General features: G+C 45.3%; 1 protein-coding gene across 3 annotated transcripts in view; it reads left to right on the top strand.

Annotated features, from left to right (window-relative positions):
- Positions 1-18,386, top strand: part of LOC121277124 (kinesin-like protein KIF27) — a 127,949-nt gene that overhangs the window by 70,673 nt on the left and 38,890 nt on the right. For all 3 annotated transcript variants that reach the window (XR_005942812.1, XM_041186161.1, XM_041186160.1), the window contains exons 12-13: positions 7,226-7,423; positions 16,356-16,466. Coding sequence is in view for 2 of the 3 variants with exons in the window: in XM_041186161.1 (XP_041042095.1) it covers positions 7,226-7,423; positions 16,356-16,466 (309 nt within the window). In the remaining variant the exon portion in view is untranslated. The remainder of the gene's footprint in view (positions 1-7,225; positions 7,424-16,355; positions 16,467-18,386) is intronic.

Below are 18,386 nucleotides of genomic sequence, written 5' to 3'. Positions count from 1 at the left end.
AAGCGCTGTGACGGGTCTTCCAGGCTGCTTATTTCCAGCTCTTCATTGGAAGAGGCGACCTCTTGGCTGGAGGTGAGGACCTGGATGGAGCTGAGGGAATTGCCAGCTCAGGGTGACGGTCACTTGGCAGAGGTCTCTGTGAACCAAAGTAGAGATAATTAGTGATTGTCAACAGAGTCAAAAGCAGGAGAGAGAGCACTCACAGTTGCATTGAGAGAGGGATGAAGTGATGCAGGTTCCTCATGTGGGTGTTTGTCGCCGACCTCATCGTCACCACAGGCACGGTCCACATCCTCACTAGTTAGCGCAATGGCAACTCCTCAAAGTGGGTGAGGGGCTTAATGTGGGCCACTCTACCCCCCTGGTCTGGGACCTCACCCTGCTGATGTGAGCAGGCTTTTCCTGCATGAAAACAGATGGAGAAAGTGAGCAGGACACATGGCACCACATGGAATGTTTGTTTGGTGAGCAGAGGCACAGATGGGATAAGGACACGAGCTTCAGAGGATATGAGCCTGAGGAAGATGCGAGGATGTGTGTGAGTGTTACTGGTGTTGTCCTTTGAGGTGTCAGATCTCTGTGGACGTGTGATGGGTTTGTTAGTGTCTGAGAGTGATGAGAAGAGTGACGTACCCTGGCGGAATAAATGAGACCATTCATCCTGTTGCAGCACTGAATGGCTGTCCTCTTTTGCAGGGCATTGGCCCTGACCACCACTGCCACTGTCTCCCAAGCTGGATTGGTGATTTTGCTGCCCATCCTGCGGCTAGAGTGGGGATAGAGGACATCACAGCTGGTCTCCATGATGTCCAAAAGGTGCTCGAGAGACGTGCCATTAAACCTGGTGGTTGCAGTCTTCTTGTCTTTCGGGGCCATGTCTTACATGCAGCAGTCCTGGGCTGGAAGCACTGAAAGGTGTGTGCAACTGCACTTTAAATATGGTGCCCGGCTTGAGTAAGTGGTGAGTGAATGAGAACCCGCCAGCCATCGAAATGGCGTGTTTCCCGGAAATGCATAATTAATGCAGTGGCATTGGGATGATATGATGTGAGAAACCGTCATTGCGACTGGGGGGTAAAACATAGTTTTTCCCGCCTGCTGCACTACCAGACTTGGTGCAAACCTGGGACAGTTCCACCCAAAGAATGAGTGTCCCTCATCTGGGTCCCTGAGATTGTTGAATGTCTTAACCATGAAGATTTGAAAGGAAGATTGTGGAGTCCTTTGTCTTAGCAGGCGAGCAGACTGCTGTTGGTCACCCTGGGTTGTGAAATGCACGTGGCCTTTGTATAGCTCTCTGAATTTGCTCTGTGCAGCCCACAATGCATTGTTCATGGTCCATCAGAGATAATGAGGTCCGAGTTTCTCCGATACTGCCAGATAGTTTATTTTGTCCAAGGGTCAGAGACAGACATATATCCAGCCATTTTAGGTCTTTGTCCAGTTTTATCTTTTTAGGGATAGGAATGAGCATATCTCTATATTTTATTAAAGAATTTACAAGATGAGCTCTTAGTCCTCATTGCAGATGGTCAACTGTGTACGGGTGGTTATGGGAGTAAATGTTTAAGTTGGAGGATGAAGTGCTGATAAAGCGGGCTGCTTTATCTTGGATGGTGTCAAGGTTTTTGAGTATTGTTGGTGCTGTATTCATTTTTTTTTACTATTCATTCATGGGATGTGGTCTTCTCTGACTGGGCCAGCATTTATTGCCCATCCCTAGTTGCCCTTGAGAGGGTGGTGGTGAGCTGCCTTCTTGAACCACTGCAGTCCATGTGGTGTGGTTACACCCACAGTGCTCTAAGGAAGGGATTACCAGGACTTTGACCCAGCGGCAGTAAGGAACGGCAATGTGTTTCCAAGTCAGGATGGTGAGTGACTTGGAGGGGAACTTCTAGGTGGCGGTGTTCTCATTTATCTGCTGCCCTTGTCCTTCTAGATGGTAGTGGTCGAGGGTTTGGAAGGTGCTGTCGAAGGAGCCTTGGTGAATTCTGGCAGTACATCTTGTAGCTGGTACACACTGCTGCTACTGTGTGTTGGTGGTGGAGGGAGTGAATGTTTGTGGATGTGGTGCCAATCAAGTGGGCTGGATGGTGTCAAGCTTCTTGAGTGTTGTGGGACCTTCACTCATCCAGGCAAATGGGGAGTATTCCATCACACTCCTGACTTGTGCCTTGCAGATGGTCGACAGGCCTTGGGGAGTCAGGAGGTGGGTTACTCGTCACATGATTCCTAGCCTCTGACCTGCTGTTGCAGCCACAGTATATATATATATATATATGGCTAGTCCAGTTCAGTTTCTGGTCAATGGTAACCCCCAGGATGTTGATAGTGTGGGATTCAGTGATGGTAATGCCATCGTACATCAGGGGGCAATGATTGGATTCTCTCTTGTCAGAGATGGTCATTGCCTGACACTTGTGTGGCGCGAATGTAACTTGTCAGCTCAAGCTTGGATATTGTCCAGGTCTTGCTGCATTTGGACATAGATGGCTTCAGTACCTGAGGAATTGTGAATGGTGCTGAACATTGTGTGATCATCAGCAAACATCCCCACTTCTGACCTTATGAAGGAAGGTCATTGATGAAGCAGCTGAAGATGGTTAGGCCGAGGACACTACCATGAGGAACTCCTGCAGCATGTCCTGCAGCTGAGATGACTGACCTCCTACAACCACAACCATCTTTTTTGCTAGGTATGACTCCAACCTGTGGAGAGTTTTCCTCCTAATTCCCATTGGTTCCAGTTTTGCTCGGGTTCCTTGATGTCACACTTTGTTAAATGCTGCCTTAATGTCAAGGGTAGTCACTCTCACCTCACCTCGGGAGTTAAGCTCTTTAGTCTATGTTTGAACCAAGCCTAAAATGAGGTCAGGAACTGAGTCGCTCTGGCAGAACCCAAACTGGGCAACAGTGAGCAGGTTATTGCTAAGGAAGTGCCACTTTACTGACGATGGAGAGTAGACTGATGGGGCGGTAATTGGCCAGGTTGGATTTGTCCTGCTTTTTGTGTACAGGACATACCTGGGCAATTTTCCACATAGCCAGGTAGATGCCAGTATTGTGGCTGTACTGGAACAGCTTGGCTAGGGGCATGGCAAGTTCTGGAGTACAAATAGAAAGTATTCAATAGAACTCCTGATGTATGCTTTTTCACATTGGCTGGTTGATGCCAGTGTAGTTGCTCTATTGGAACAACAGAGCTTGAGGTGTGATTAGTTCTGGAGCGCACCATATCTGGAAAGTTGTTCGGGTCTATTGTTTTGGGCTGTGTCCAGTGCACTTGATTGATCCTTGAGATCACATAATGTGAGCAGAATTGGCTAAAGACTGGCATCAGCAATGCTGGAGACTTTATGGGGAGGCCGAGTTGAATCATCCACTCGGTAATTCTAGCTGAAAATAGTTGCAAAAGCTTCAGCCTTGTCTTTTGCACTGAATTGCTGGGTCTCCCCCATCATTAAGAGGAGGGATGTTCCTCAAGCCCCCTCTTCCCGTTAGTTGTTTATTTGTCCACCACCATTCACAACTGTGTGACACCACTGCAGAGTTTTAACCTAATCTGTTGGTTCTGTCTAAAGCATGCTGCTTCCACTGCTTAGCATGTATGTAATTCTGTGCTGTAGCTTTACCACTTTAGCACCTCATTATAGGTTTGTCTGGTGCTGCTCTTGGCACACTCTCCTATATTCCTCATTAAACCAGAGTTAGTTCCCTGGTTTGATAGTAACGGTAGAATGAGGGATATGCTGGAATACAATTTTTCGGTTGACCCGGAGCGCCTCATGGATGACCAGTTTTGAACAGTTACATTTATTCTGAATTTATTCCACTTAGCATGGTGGCAATGCCACGACAGTGTTGGGTGTCCTCAATGTGAAGATGGGGCTTCTTCACACTGAAGTCCCATCTTCAAAAGAAATGTACAGGTGGTCTCTCCTAACAATACTGTCATGGATAGATGTATCTGCAACAGGTAGATTGGTGAAGACAAGATGAAATAGGATTTTTCCCATCATTGGTTCTTTCACCATCTGCCTTATGCCCGGTCTGGCAGATATGTACTCAAAGACTTGGCCAGCTTGGTCAGTAGAAGTACTACCGAGGCAGTTTTGTGATGGACATAGAAGGTACGCTAGGTAGAAGATTTCAGTGTGCTTGCTACCCTCAAAGCTCCTTCAACATGGAGGAGTGCTGATTCTTAAGTTGGGGGAGGGTAGTAAATGATAACAGGAGATTTCCTTGCCCATGTTTGACCTGATACCAAATGCAGCTGATACCTTCATTATGCATGGCTGCTGCCAGAATATCAAGCATTGACCTTCAAGATTTATGCAGACACCTGCTGGACATTGAGGCTGTGGAACCCCTTTGGTACCAGCATTGGACCGAGTTGACATGTACCGCCAAGAAAGCAATATGTGTGCAGCCAGTAATAACCTGCATCAATCCTAGTAAATCATTCGATTTGCTATTTTCTGGCAAGAGACGATGGAATGTAGTTAGCTGTCTTTTGAACACAATACCGCAGTGATCGCCCATACATCACAGTGGATGGAAAATAGAATCTTGGATGGTTAGAGCACAGAAGGAAGCCATTCAGATGTCATGTCCATGCCAGCTCGCTACAAGAGCAACTTACCTTCTCCCACTTTCCCACCTTTTCCCTGGAGCTTTGCAACATTTTTTTTTTTCTTCCTTACAACATTTCAGAAATATTTAGATGAGCACATGAAATGCCATAGCATACAGGGCTACGGGCCAAGTGCTGGAAAATGGGACTGGAATTGATAGGTGCTTGTTGGCTGGCATGGACATGATGGGCCAAAGGGCCTGTTTCTGTGCTGTATAACTCTATCGATCTATCTATCCAATCATTCAATTTTATTTTGAAAGTCTTGATGAAATCTGCCTCCACCACACTCTCAGGCGGTGCATTCCACATCCTAACCATTCACTACATAAAGAAAATGCTTTTTCTTGTGTCACCATTGTTTCTTTTGCCAATCACCTTAAATCAGTATCCTATGCTTTTCTAACCTTCCATCAATGGGAACAGTTTCTTTCTCTCTACTTTGCCAAGATCCCTCATGATTTTGAACACCTCTATCAGATTTTCCCTTAATCCTCTCTCTTCAAGGAGAACAGCCCCAGCTTCTGTAATCTATCCATGTAACTGAAGTTCCTCATCCCTACAGCCATTCTCTTGAATCTATTCTGCATCCTCTCTAATGCCTTCACATCCTTGCTAAAGTGTGGTGCCCAGAACTGGGCACAATACTCCAATTCAAGCCAGACCAGTGTTTTATACAGGTTTATTATAATTTCCTTGCATTTATACTCTACCCCTGTTTATAAAGCTCAGGATCCCATATGCTTTATTAACTGCTCTCTCAATTTTCTCCCTGCCACTTTCAATGTTTTGTGCACATAAACCCCCAGGTCCCTCTGCTCCTGCACCCTCTTTAGAATTGTACCCTTTATTTTATACTACCTCTCTTCACTTTTCCTACCAAAATGAATCACTTCACACATCTCTAGATTAAATTTTATCTTCCACTTTTCTGCCCATTCCACCATCCTGTCTATGTCCTCTTGAAGTTTATCGCTACTCCCTCACAATTCACAATACTTCAGAGTTATGTGTCATCTGCAAATTTTGAAATTGAGCCCTGTACACTCAAGTGTAGGGCTACCTACTAAGGCAGGTAACGCAAGCCTGGAAATTTCCCATATCGCCACCCCTGCCTTGGGAGCAACATCACAAGTGGTGCGATCTTCATTCCTAGGCAGGGTGGGTGTGCACAATACTTCCAATAAAAGCAGAAAATGCTCAAAAAATTCTGCAGGTCTGACAGCATCTGTGGAGAGAGAAACAGAGTTAATGTTTCAAGTCCACACAACTCTTCTTCAGAGCTCTGAAGAAGAGTCGTGCAGGCTCGAAATATTAAATCTGTTTCTCTCTTCACAGATGCTGTCAGACCTGCGGAGTTTTTCCAACACTTTCTGTTTTTATGTCGTATTTCCAGCATCCGCAGTATTTTGCTTTTACAATGCTTCCAGGTTTTGTACCATCTGCAAATTTTGAAATTGTGCCCTGTACACCCAAGTCTAGATCATTAATATATAGCAAGAAACACAGTTGTCCTAACGCTGACCCCGGTAAAACCCACTATATACCTTTCTCCAGACTGAAAAACAATCTTTTACCACTAGTCTCTATTTCCTGTCGCTCAGCCAATTTCCTATCTAGGCTGCTACTGGCCTTTTTTTCCCAATGGCTCTAGCTTTGCTGATACGCCAGTTATGTGACACTATATCAAATGCCTTTGGAAGTCCATGTACACCGCATCAACCACACTATTCTCATCAACCCACTTTTGTTACCTCACCAAAAATCTCGAGCAAGTTAGTTAAACACAATTTGCCCTTAACAAATCCATTAATTTCCTTAAGTAATCAAAGTTTGTTTAAGTGACCATTAATGTTGTCCCAAATTCTCACTTCTAAAAGCTTTCCTGCTACCAAGGATAAACTGACTGACCTGTACTTCCTTGTCTTATCCTTAAACCTTTCTTTGAACAAGGGTGCAATATTTGCAATTCTCCAAACGGAGGTTGAAGATTTTACTACAGTGGGAAGGGTAACCATGCCTGGTCATCTTTTAACTCTGTTAACAGGATAAAATTGGCTGACTTCTTTTGAGCACCACCTGCATGACCCTTCAAGGGATGACATTGGAGAGAAAGCAATAAAAATACCAGGAGCAAAACTGTGCTTTTTTTAAAGATTTGGGACTGTTGCTATTAAGGCTGGTGGAGTTGATTTTGACCAGTGCCAGGGTTCTTTGAGCATTGGTTGGGGGTAGGGTGGTTTGCAGGTGCTTCTTCCACCTTCATCCACAACAGAGAAAGAGATGGGACTATGGGATGACATCCTTAGCTGGAATTCCATTTTACTCCATTTCTGTTGCCCCAGTGTAATGCACACCTACATGGAACAGGCATACATTACTTGCGAAGACTTCATCCTGAATGTTAAGTTAACAATAATTTGAAAGGCTGATTTTATTAGAGTAGTCAATTGTGAAGTAATTAGCTGTTACCAGCTTGCTTTGGTTTGAATAGCTTTCTAGTTGAAAAGTCTGGCAGTAACAAGTGTGTTTCTGCCTAAGGTGGAAAAAAGTCATAAAAGTACATTGAAGATCTGGTCTTGTTCCCTTTAGACCCTGCAGAGGAAACAGCAGGAAACAAAAAAGTTGTTTTCTTTATCAGCGCAGAGTGAGAAACGCTTGGTCCAGTTAAGCCAGAATGTGGAAAACATGAAACAACAGCAACAGCTGCTCCAGAAAAAACTGCATGAAGAAAGTGAGAAGAAACGAAAACTGGAAAATGAGATTCAAAGAGATCAGCAACTAATCAAAGTAAGAACATTTCACAATAAAATTAACAATGCAAAGATTTATGTAAGTGATGTGTATAAAGTTTTCATGCGCATTTATGAAAGATTTACTGTTTCTTAACATATCCTTCTTAGTTTCCTTAATTTGGTGTTGAATTCATGCCCATTCAAATGTCAGGTTGTAAAAACGCCTCTAAAATGTTTTTTTTTTAATCTGAAAAGTTGGGTGGGTTTGCGAAGGAGTGGCAGGTTAAAAGTGCTGAAATTGGAGATAGGTCAGGAAGCAGGCAAGAATCTACTGGCTTCCAGCTTTAACCTGAGCACGATCTGCAGCACATGAGAAACCCCTGTGAGACAGGTGGGTTGGCTATTTAAGTAATGTTAGGTGCTATATATCTGCTTTTTAACCATGAAGTCTGACTTTAACTGTGTTTGCAGGGGTTTCTTGAGCTTTTTGGAACTGAATTTCTTAAGCTCTTAGGACATGAGGTTTGAGGGGGCTGAGCAAGTGACAGCTAAGAGATGTTTGCAATACTGAGATTTCACACCTGCTTTCCTTGCCTAAAAGAAAGGCTTTTCCTCTCAGATCTTGTTTTGTGAAAGTGCTTACACTGCTTTGGCGTGATTTCCATTACTTTAAAGATCATTTCTACTACTTTGAAGTCTACATGGATTCATCTACACTTCCCAACTGAACTTCAGATCAGCCAACCATACATAATCAATCTTGGCTGAGAGTCCAGACAGCCATTACTCTTGTTGAAACAGCTGCACCCAAGAAAAAACATTGCTAGATTGACAGCTCAGCCTCTTCATTCTCTGCGGTCAATTTCACAATGTTTATTATTTTTTATTCCTTCATGGGATGTGCCAGCATTTATTGCCCATCCCTAATTGTCTTTGTTCAGAGGACATTTAAGAGTCAACTACACAAGGTTAAATTGCTTCAAGTGTTTGAGGTTTTTGTTATTGATAGTTTAAAGGGTCTGGATGAAAGGGTCTGGCTTTTATTGCCTTATAGTGAAATGATTTTTTAACATAGTAGAAAGTTATGAATGAATTACACTTTTTAAAGCCTTTTTTTTTTACACATCCTACTGTCACTATGGGCTTCATTGACTGTATAGAACCATTGGTCATGGAAGTGCCATAGCTTGGCATTGGGGCAAGAGGGACTTTTAGGGTGTATAGTGGGCATATCTTGGCATGGAGACATGAAGAGGACCTTTTGAATTTACCTTCTAAAAGGTTCCCTCATGCAGACTAGGGTTCATGACTGCTCTGACAGCCCATGAACCACGACTGTTTAAAAACTTAGCCCCACAGCCTGAAAATTGCAGAGGAGTAGGACATGCCTATCTCTGCAACGGAGCTGGCCAGTTTGGGAGTGCCAGATGCAGGCTTTTGACAGGAACCAGCCCACAACCTTTATAAGCCTCTTCCTTTAAGTTAAAATATAGTTGCCAAAAAAGGAGTGAATCTGAGGATTGGGAGATTTTTAGATTTCAGCAAAGGAGGACCTAGAAACTGATTAAGAAGAAGAAAATAGAATATGAAAGTAAACTAGCAAGAAACATAAAAACATAAAAGCTTCAATAGCATAAAAGGGATAAGATTAGCAAAGAAAATGTGGGTCCATTATAAGCAGAGAGATACAGGAGAATTTATAATGGTGAATAAGGAAATGATAGAGAAACTAAACAAATATTTTGTGTCTGTCTTCACAGAGGAAAATACAAAAAAAAACCCTCAGAAATACTAGAGAATCAGGGACTAGTGGGAATGAGGAACTGAAAGAAATTAGTATTCGTAAAGAAGTAGTACTAGAGAAACTAATGGGAATGAAAGCTGAAAAATCCCCTGGACCTGATGATCTGCATCCCAGAGTGTTGAAAGAGGTGGCTCAACAAAGTAGATGCCGGAAGGATGTTTGCCCTGGCTAGGGATTCTGGAACCAGGAGACCTCAGTCTCAGAATGAGAGAGGCCATTTAAAACTGAGAAGAGGAGGAATTTCATCATTCAGAGGGTGAAAAATCTTCGGAATTCTCTACACCGCATAGCTGTGGAGATTCAGTCATTGAATATGTTCAAGATAGAAATCAACAGATTTCTAGATAGTAAAGACATCAAGGGATATAGGGATCGTGTGGGAAAATGTTCTTGAGGTAGAAGATCAACCATGATCTAACTGAATGGCAGAGCAGGCTCAAGGGGCCAAATGGCCTACTCGTCCTCCTACTTTCTCTGTTCCTATTTGCAGTGGCTACACTAAAAAACCACTGAAAAATGCAGACATGATGGGCCAAATGGCCTCCTCCTGTGCTGTTAAAATTCTGTGATTCACTGCTGAAACTTCCAGGTTCCCAATGTGTTGTCGGGCTTCCCACTATAAGGTGATTGGGAAGTTAAAATATAGTTTTATTTGTGGAATCATTCCCCAGCATTAGTAATGTCTCCAGCAGGAACAAAAATAGGAGCCGTTCACTTGTGTCAAAACCAAATATTCCAAGGGCATTAACAACTATGTGCATATAGTGTATGTCTGAGATCAGGGTATTCTTGTCAGTTGTTTGAGTGGTGTCTTAAGGTGATTGCAACAAATTATAAGGATCTGAACCTAATTTTCTTACAGTTTCTGCAGCTAAGAAAATTTGTTTTTGTTTGTTGGGCTGAGGAAACAGGAACGAGGCAGGCGAGCCGACAATTTAGAGTCTCCAAGCAGTGTGCTGGCTTCCTGAATTGGCCCCTTCTCTGGTGTATTTTGAAGTAGGCTACTTTAGTGGAGTGATGGCTACGTACTGCCAGCAGCGGGTGGCCAATTATAGAGCCTACTAAAAGAACTCTCCCAACGTCTGGGAGAGAAATTTTCTGGGCTGCAGTCTGGCCCACACTAAGGCTGATGGATGGAGGCAGTCTCCCGGCCACAGGTGGGGGGTGGGGGGGTGGGGAGTTGGGGGGGGGTGGTGGGGAGTTGGGGGGGAGTTGGGGGTGGGGGGGGTGGGGGGGGGTGGGGAGTTGGGGGGGAGTTGGGGGTGGGGGGGGTGGGGAGTTGGGGGGAGGTGGGGAGTTGGGGGTGGGGGGGTGGGGGGGGGTGGGGTGGGGGTGGTGGGGTGGGGTGGGGTGGGGGTGGTGGGGGGGTTGTGGGGGGGCGGTGTCCAGCGATGCCTCCATTAGTTCCCCTGCAGTCCACAGCCACAATTGCCAGAGGATGACAGCTGCTACCTCAGGCCTTCCTGTGGAGGGATTGCTCCATCCACGATGGCAGGCTGGCAACTGTGACCTCCTTTTACTTTGAACAACTAAAGGATCTTCAGATGACACCCTCTCCTCCCACCTGCATTGGCAGCACCTGCCTCTGACATTGGGGCTGCAGATCCTTCAGTGCTGGACAGCTTCCTATTGGCTCTCCAGACTTGGGAGCCTGCCATCGCTTAATTGGCTGCCTCTTCCAAAATCTCCCTCTATATCCTGCTGGCATTTGTGGGTTCTCTACCTGTATTTCATCCTAATGACAGGATCAGAATCTGGAAATGAAGATTTGGACAGTGCTAGTCATTAAAATTGTTTAACCTTTGACCATTGTAGAATCCAGCACTATCATGGGATAAAGATTTAGGTACCCAACCAAAAAGCTGAGATCTTCAGTTGGAATAGAATTGAATAAAACTCTTGTTTGAAGATAACTGAAAGGGACAGTATAAAAGAATATACAATGGGCAGAATCATCCCAGATTCGCACAACACACGGTACAAGCAGGAAATAAGACATTTAACCTGCTGGCTGCAATAGCGGCTTTTCGTGTCATATTGTCCCATTCCTGGCACGTCCCCCACCATTAATTATGCATTCACAGAGAACATGCTGGCTCGCTGGAGGATGGGCACAGATTTGCCCACCCCGCCGTGACCTCAGCGCTTCCTCACTCCGGATGCAATATTTAAAGCGCGCTAGGGTGCATACCTAGTTTAGGTCTTCAGACAACAACTGCTCCAGGGGACAGATGGCCCGAAAGCAAAGAATACAATAGCCCCAAATTTAGTGACACCTCTCTGGGGCATCTCCTGAACACAGTGAAAGACTGCCATGATGTCCTCTAACCCACTCTGGCCGCAAGAGGTCCACCAGAATCACCAATCTGGCCTGGGAGGCAGTTGCAGCGGCAGTCAGCACCACCAGAGCACAAAGTGGGTCAGCTATCCAGTTCAGAAAGAGGACGAATGCTCTCATCCGTTCTGCCGGGGTAAGCCGACCACCTCTCAACTCACACACTCACAAACCTATCACACATTCATGAGGGTCTCACATGTCAAGGGACAACACCACTAACTCTTTCACACACCCTCACATGTCTATCAGGATCATCCTCTGGAGCTCGTGTCCTCATCCCGTCCATGGCTCCACTCAGCACACAAACATTCATGCAGTGCCATGTGTCCTGCTCAAACTTTTCATGCAAGAGAAACTGTCTCACAACAGCAGGGAGAGGTCCCAGACCAGGGGTAAGGGCAGCGGCGAACACACACGTGAGGATCCTGCACCCCATCATCCGTCTCTCAATGCAGCTGTGAGTACCCTCTCTCTCCTGCTTTTGACTCTGCTGCCATGCACTAATTATCTCTACTTTGGTTCACAGGGAGCTCTGCCAATCGACCGACATCCTCAGCCAGCCAGTCCCTCAGCTCCATCACGTCCTCACCTCCAGCCAAGAGGGCACATCCTCCATTGAAGAACTGGAAATAAGCTGCCTGGAAGACCCGTCACAGGGCTTACCCACACCCTCCACCAGCAGACACACACATCACACACCTCAGTGGGACTTAGATCTAGAGCAGGCTTGGGTTCGCAATCAGGTGGTCACTGCACGGACACGTGTCCTCAGCAGGAGGTGGCAGGTTAAGCCGAGCTCCCTGGCACTTGGAGGACTGCTGGGAAGAGGCATCTGTGAAGTCCGAGCCATATGATGAGCCTTTGGATTCGGCTTTCCATCTCATCGTAGAGAGGCACCAGAAGGCGGGGTAACATCATGCAGAGCTATTGGGAGCCAACAGAGTGGCACGCGAGTCAGAGGGGTGCATTCGCCTGCCCTCTGATGAAGCAGTGCCCACATGTGCGCATATGGAGGTTTCCATGGGAAAGATGGCAGATGCCATGGAGACCCTGGCCCAGCAGAATGCAAAGCTGCGAGCAGGCCTGCACTCAATCGCGGCAGCCATGGGAGAGTTCCTGCAGTGGCAATGCAAGGGAAATGAGACACCTCGACATCCCTCTAGGTGCTCCTTCAGGCTGGGGCCCTTGGGCACCCAAAGGGAGGAGGAGCTGCAGCTGGGCACCCAAAGGGAGGAGGAGCTGCAGCTGGACACCCCTGGGTCATCCACTCCGGAATTTCCAGAAGCTATCCGCTCCCTCCGAGTCCCCTTTGCCTGTAACCCCCCCTCAACCTTGTCCTATGTCACCACAGAGGGAGCAGCTGGCCCACAGGAGGATAGCCAAAGCAAGCCAGGGCTCTCCAAAATGCATACCGAAGTCATCAGTAGTAACAGGGCCAACCATTGCACAAGCTGCCTCCACTCTTGCAAATGTCAAGGCAGCGCCTAGAAGAAGTGGTAGACCTAGAAAAGATAAGAATTTCTGATCACAAGTGGTTGCATGGGTGAATACATTTTGTCACTTTATAACCTGAAAATATATTCACTTTCACCGAATAATATATGATGGTGTCTTTCAGCTTCATTTCCAAGGCTCTGCGAGTCCTCCCCCTGCATCCCCCCACCCCCACTAGCAGTTCAGCTGCATGCAGCCAGACCTTCCTTCTGGAAGGAGAAGTGTGTGTGTGTGTGTGTGTGTGTGTGGCAGTGCCTTTTAGAGCCTCATGCAAGCATTCTCCCACACGTAGGGAGCCTTCCACCACCACACTCCACTCAATGCCCCGAGCATTTTCAATGCTGCCTGCTGATGTTCTCTTTCAGTTGTCCATCCGAGCCGTCCTGCATCAACCACTGATCGCACTCCCGTGCAGCACCTGTGCCCATCCAACACGAAGCTCCACCCACTTTTGATTTGAGAAAAATGGTAGCCGCCACATTTCTGCTTAGCTCCCCCGTCCTTTCCCCTCCCCCAGTCACCCAGGTCGTTTTCCCCCATCATTGAAATCCCTGGCATCACCTTCCACCTCCCCACCATCACGTACCAACCAGAACCCTTTTCTTTGCAGGATGTCCAGATGAAAGTGCACGCTCCCTACCTACCTGAGAATCCCACCCCTATCAACATTGACCTCCCCGACCTCCTCCCTCCCACCTCCAGGGTCCACATCTGCCTCCGAGTCCCCACCAACCACCCTCGCCATCCCTTCTACCACTACTGTTGCACCCTCACCCTCCCCCCCTTCTGGCTTACTCTGCCCTCATTCATACTCACAATTCCCTCCTACCATGACCACCCTCAGTTCACTCCCCAGGAGGCAGCCATTGATTCCACAGACCCCTCCCTTGCACGTTCATCTGAACATTCCTCCTTCACCCTTAGTCCCTCCTCTCCCCTTACATACGAGCGTACGAACAAGGAGCAGGAGTAGGCCATTTGGCCCCTCAAACTTGCTCTGCCATTTAATAAGATCATGGCTGATCTGATAGTAACCTCAAATCTGCATCCTGCCTTCCCCTGATAACCTATCAACCCATTGCTTACCAAGACTCTATCCACTTCTGCCTTAAAAATATTCAAAGACACTGCTTCCACCACCTTTTCAGGAAGAGAGCTCCAAAGAATCATGACCCTCTGAGAGAAAAAAATTTTACCTCATCTCTGTTTTATTTGGGCAACCCTTTAAAACAGTGACCCCTAGTCCTAGACTCTCCCACAAGAGGAAACATCCTCTCCACATCCACCCTGTCAAGACCCGTCAGGATCTTGTACATTTCAATCAAATTGCCTTTTACTCTTCTAAACTCCAACTGACACAAGCCTACGCTATCCAAACTTTCCTCATAACACAACCTGCTCATTCCAGATATTAGTCTGGTAAACCTTCTCTGAATTGCTTCCAAAACATTTACATCCTTCTTTAAATAAGATGACCAATACTATACACAGTACTCCAGATGTAGTCTCACGAGTGCTCTGTATAACTAAAGCATAATCTCCCTACTTTTGTAAGAAAAACAGAAAATGTTGGAAAAACTCAGCAGCTGTGACAGCATCTGTGGAGAGAAAAACAGAGTTGACATTTCAAGTCTGTATGACCTTTCTTCAGAGTTACAGGGAAGTAGAAATGTGATGTAGAAATGTAAAATACGTTTGTATTCAGTTCCCTCGCAATAAATGATAACATTCTATTAGTTTTCCTAATTACTTGCTGTACCTGCATACTAGTCTTATGCGAGTCATGCACTAAGACACCCAGATCCCTCTGTATTTCAGAGCTCTGCAATCTCTTGCCATAGAAACCATTTAGATAATATGCTTCTCTTTTATTCTTCCTGCCAAAATGGACAGTTTCACATTTTCCCACATTATACTCAATTTGCCAGATCTTTGTCCACTCACTTAACCTATCTATATTTTTTTTTATGTCTCCTTATGTCCTCTTCACAACTTACTTTCCTACCTATCTTTGTGTCACCAGTAAATGTGGCAACCATCCAATCCACCCCTTCATCCAAGTCATTTATATAAATTGTAAACAGTTGAGGTGCCAGCACTGATCCCTGTGCACACCACTTGTTACATTTTGCCAACCTGAAAAAGACCCATTTATGCCTACCCGTGCTTCCCGTTAGCCAGCCAATTTTCTATCCATGCCAATATGTTACCCCCATGCCATGAGGTTTTATCCCCCCCCACCCCGGTACACCTTCCTCTCCCTTTCAGCTGGACCAACCTCTCGGCACCCACCCCTCCCCCCTTGTCGATCATTGCACAAGCCCATGGCCAAGACCATGATGTTCCAAAGCAGAACCGAGACATCAATGGAGACCTCCCACCTTCTGTGAGCTGCTTCACAGTGGTCATGTCCACAATAATCCACCCAGCATGCAATGCACGTGATCCTCCAGGTTCCAGTAGCTTCGGGCTCCAGCATCTTCTGCTCCTTGGATGCTTGCAGTCTGAGCAAGGCCTTAAAGGTAAGTCCCAACTTCTCCACGTCACGCTTGTCCTGATGTGTTCTGGACCACGTGTTTTCCCACTGGCATAACAGTAAATCTGGCACAAGGGGACGCTTGAGCATTACTTTGCATCCCTTTAGCGGGATGCAAAGCGGGTTCACACCGGCCTCCAGCAGGATTGGTACTTTGCCATGGCGGACACCATCTGATGATCCCACTGTGATTTCATGCTGGCGTGAAACCGATTTTTGGCCTTCTCACCATATTATCCCCCCAGCCCGCCATAACACCCAGTGCCAACGGAGCGGGAAAATTCCTGCCAATGTAGAGTGTTGTACTCCTATAGTGAATAGAATGCAAGCCAACCTTTTTAAAAATTGTAGAATATTTTACCACATTCGGATGGGAAATATGATCTGTGCTGTTCACGAAGAGTAAAGATTTGCAGGGTTAAAGGGGAAAAGATAGTGGATTGCAACTGGCTGAGTTGCTCTTGCTGCAAGTTGGCATGAGTATGATGGGCTGAATAGTCTCCTTCAGTGCTGTAACCATGAAAAATTTTAAAAAGTGAAGTCCATGCCATAACAACAAACTACATGAAACCTGCAACTGATGCCTCTGTTTTTGTTATGGTGGATTAACAAGCAACCACATTGGTACTTCAGCTCAGTATCAGTTATCAAAAATGAAAGCGATTATGAAAGAATAAAATGTCAGAATTTTTTAGATCTTGCAATATTATTTATATCCTCTGCCCTGAAATGAAAAGATAACTAGAAAAATTCTAACTATATTATCTTCTGAAAGAAAGCTAGACTTTTAAGATAAGTATGTTTAATTTCTCCAGGAGCTGGAACTAAAGAGAGAGCAGCAGCAGAAAATTCTGAAGAGGAAAGCTGAAGAAATTACCCATCTGAAGAAAATGAAATGCTCCCCTGTCATCTCACAGGAACAGCAGGTGTGCCTTACAATGCTGTAGAACTGCTTGGTTGCTATGTGTATTATTCTTCCCAACATATTCTTCTCGTCCCAATGGAACAGAAGATTAGGTTAAATACAGAATGGGCTGTTGATTTGCTATATCCCGGTTTTGCACTACCACCTGGTTAATACCCCAGTGGCTACTCTTGAGGTACAGTTCCATCGCTATCAGCACCTTCCAGTGATTCAGCCAAAGAGCCATTACTATGTGAGGCTGAGTTTCACACACAAACTTACTTCCAGCAAGTTTGCATTGTTAAAGATGGTGAAGTTGCCGGTCATAACCCTTGCTTGAGCTTGTTTCCTATCTGAGGTTTACATCTGTATTATTAAACATACAGCAGCACTCATTTTTCAAATATTTTTAAATGAATAGTCATGGTATATTGAGGAATATGAGGTAGTTTCAGTACATATCGTAAATGATAATTCATGGGCAACTATGGTGTTTACCTAGTTCAAGATGGACTCAACAAATCTGAGCCCAACATCCATATCTGCAACAAAAACAGAAAGGGCTGGAAATATTCAGCAGATCTGGCAGCATCTGTGGAGAGAGAAAGAGTTAATATTTGGGGTCAAATATAACTATGCTTCAGAACTGAAGGAGTGGAAATATGATGTGTTTAATGCTGTCATAAGGGGGGAGGGGGAGGAAGAATAAAAGGGAAGGCCTAGGATAGGTTGGAGGGCAGGAGAGATTATATGTCATGGAACAAAAGACAAAGGAGATAATAATGATTGTAGTAAAGAGACAAAGCATTTGTCCAGAGTACATGTCAATGCCAGAATAATGAACAGCTCTGTCTGAAAGCGAAAACATGAATAACAAGATTCAAACTGGCACATAGCAAAAAAAATCAAAATGGGGGACAGAGTTCTTGGTCTGAAATTGTTGAACTCAATCTTGAGTCCAGAAGGCTGTAAATTTCCTAATCAGAAGATGAGGTGCTGTTCTTGGAGCATGCATTTAGCTTCACTGGAACAGGCCGAGGACAGAAATATGAGCATGAGAGTAAAGTGTTGAATTAAAATGGCAAGTAACCAGAAGCTCAGGATCATGTCTGTGGACTGAGCGGAGGTGTTCCCCAAAGCTGTCAACCAATCTGCATTTGGTCTCCCCAGTGTAGAGGAGACTGCAATGTGAGCAACAAATACAGTATATTAAATTGAAAGAAGTACAAGTAAGTGCTGCTTCACGTGGAAGGGGTGTTTGGGATCTTAGTTCGACTAGCCTGTAGTTGGTGGGCTTATCTCTACATCCTTTTTTGAACAAGGGTATAACATTTACAATTCTCCAGTCTGCTGGCACTACCCCTGAGTTTAAGGAAGACTGGAACATTATGGCCAGTGCCTCTGCAATTTCCACGCTCACTTCTCTCAGTATCCTTGAAGACATCTCATTCAGTCTTGCTATCTTATCAACTTCAAGCAGAGACAGCCCATCCAGTCCTTTCTCCTTGTCAATTTTAAACCCTTCAAATGTCTGAATTACCTTTTCTTTCACCATGGACTGTGTAGCAGCATCTTCCTTGGTGAAGACAGATGCAAAGTATTCATTTAATTCCTCAGCTATGTCCCCTGTCGTCAGGTCCCTTTTTGGTCCCTAAATTGACCACATTCCTACTTTTATCACCCTTTTACTATTTATATGCCCATAGGAGACTTTGGGATTCCCTTTTATGTTAGCTGCCAGTCTCTTTTCATGCTCTCTCTTTGCTTCTCTTATTTGCTATATTCAGTTTGGTTCTCGATTATATTATCCACCTGATATCTATCATAAGCATACATTTTCTTCTTCTTAATCTCTATCTCTTTCATCATCCAGGCATCTGGATTTGTTCACCCTACCTTTCCCATTTGTGGGAATATTCCTTGCCCGAACTATCTCTTTTTC

This window comes from Carcharodon carcharias, chromosome 4, assembly GCF_017639515.1.
Source record: "Carcharodon carcharias isolate sCarCar2 chromosome 4, sCarCar2.pri, whole genome shotgun sequence".
Lineage (NCBI taxonomy): Eukaryota > Metazoa > Chordata > Chondrichthyes > Lamniformes > Lamnidae > Carcharodon > Carcharodon carcharias.
This window is presented reverse-complemented; position numbering and strand designations above follow the sequence as displayed.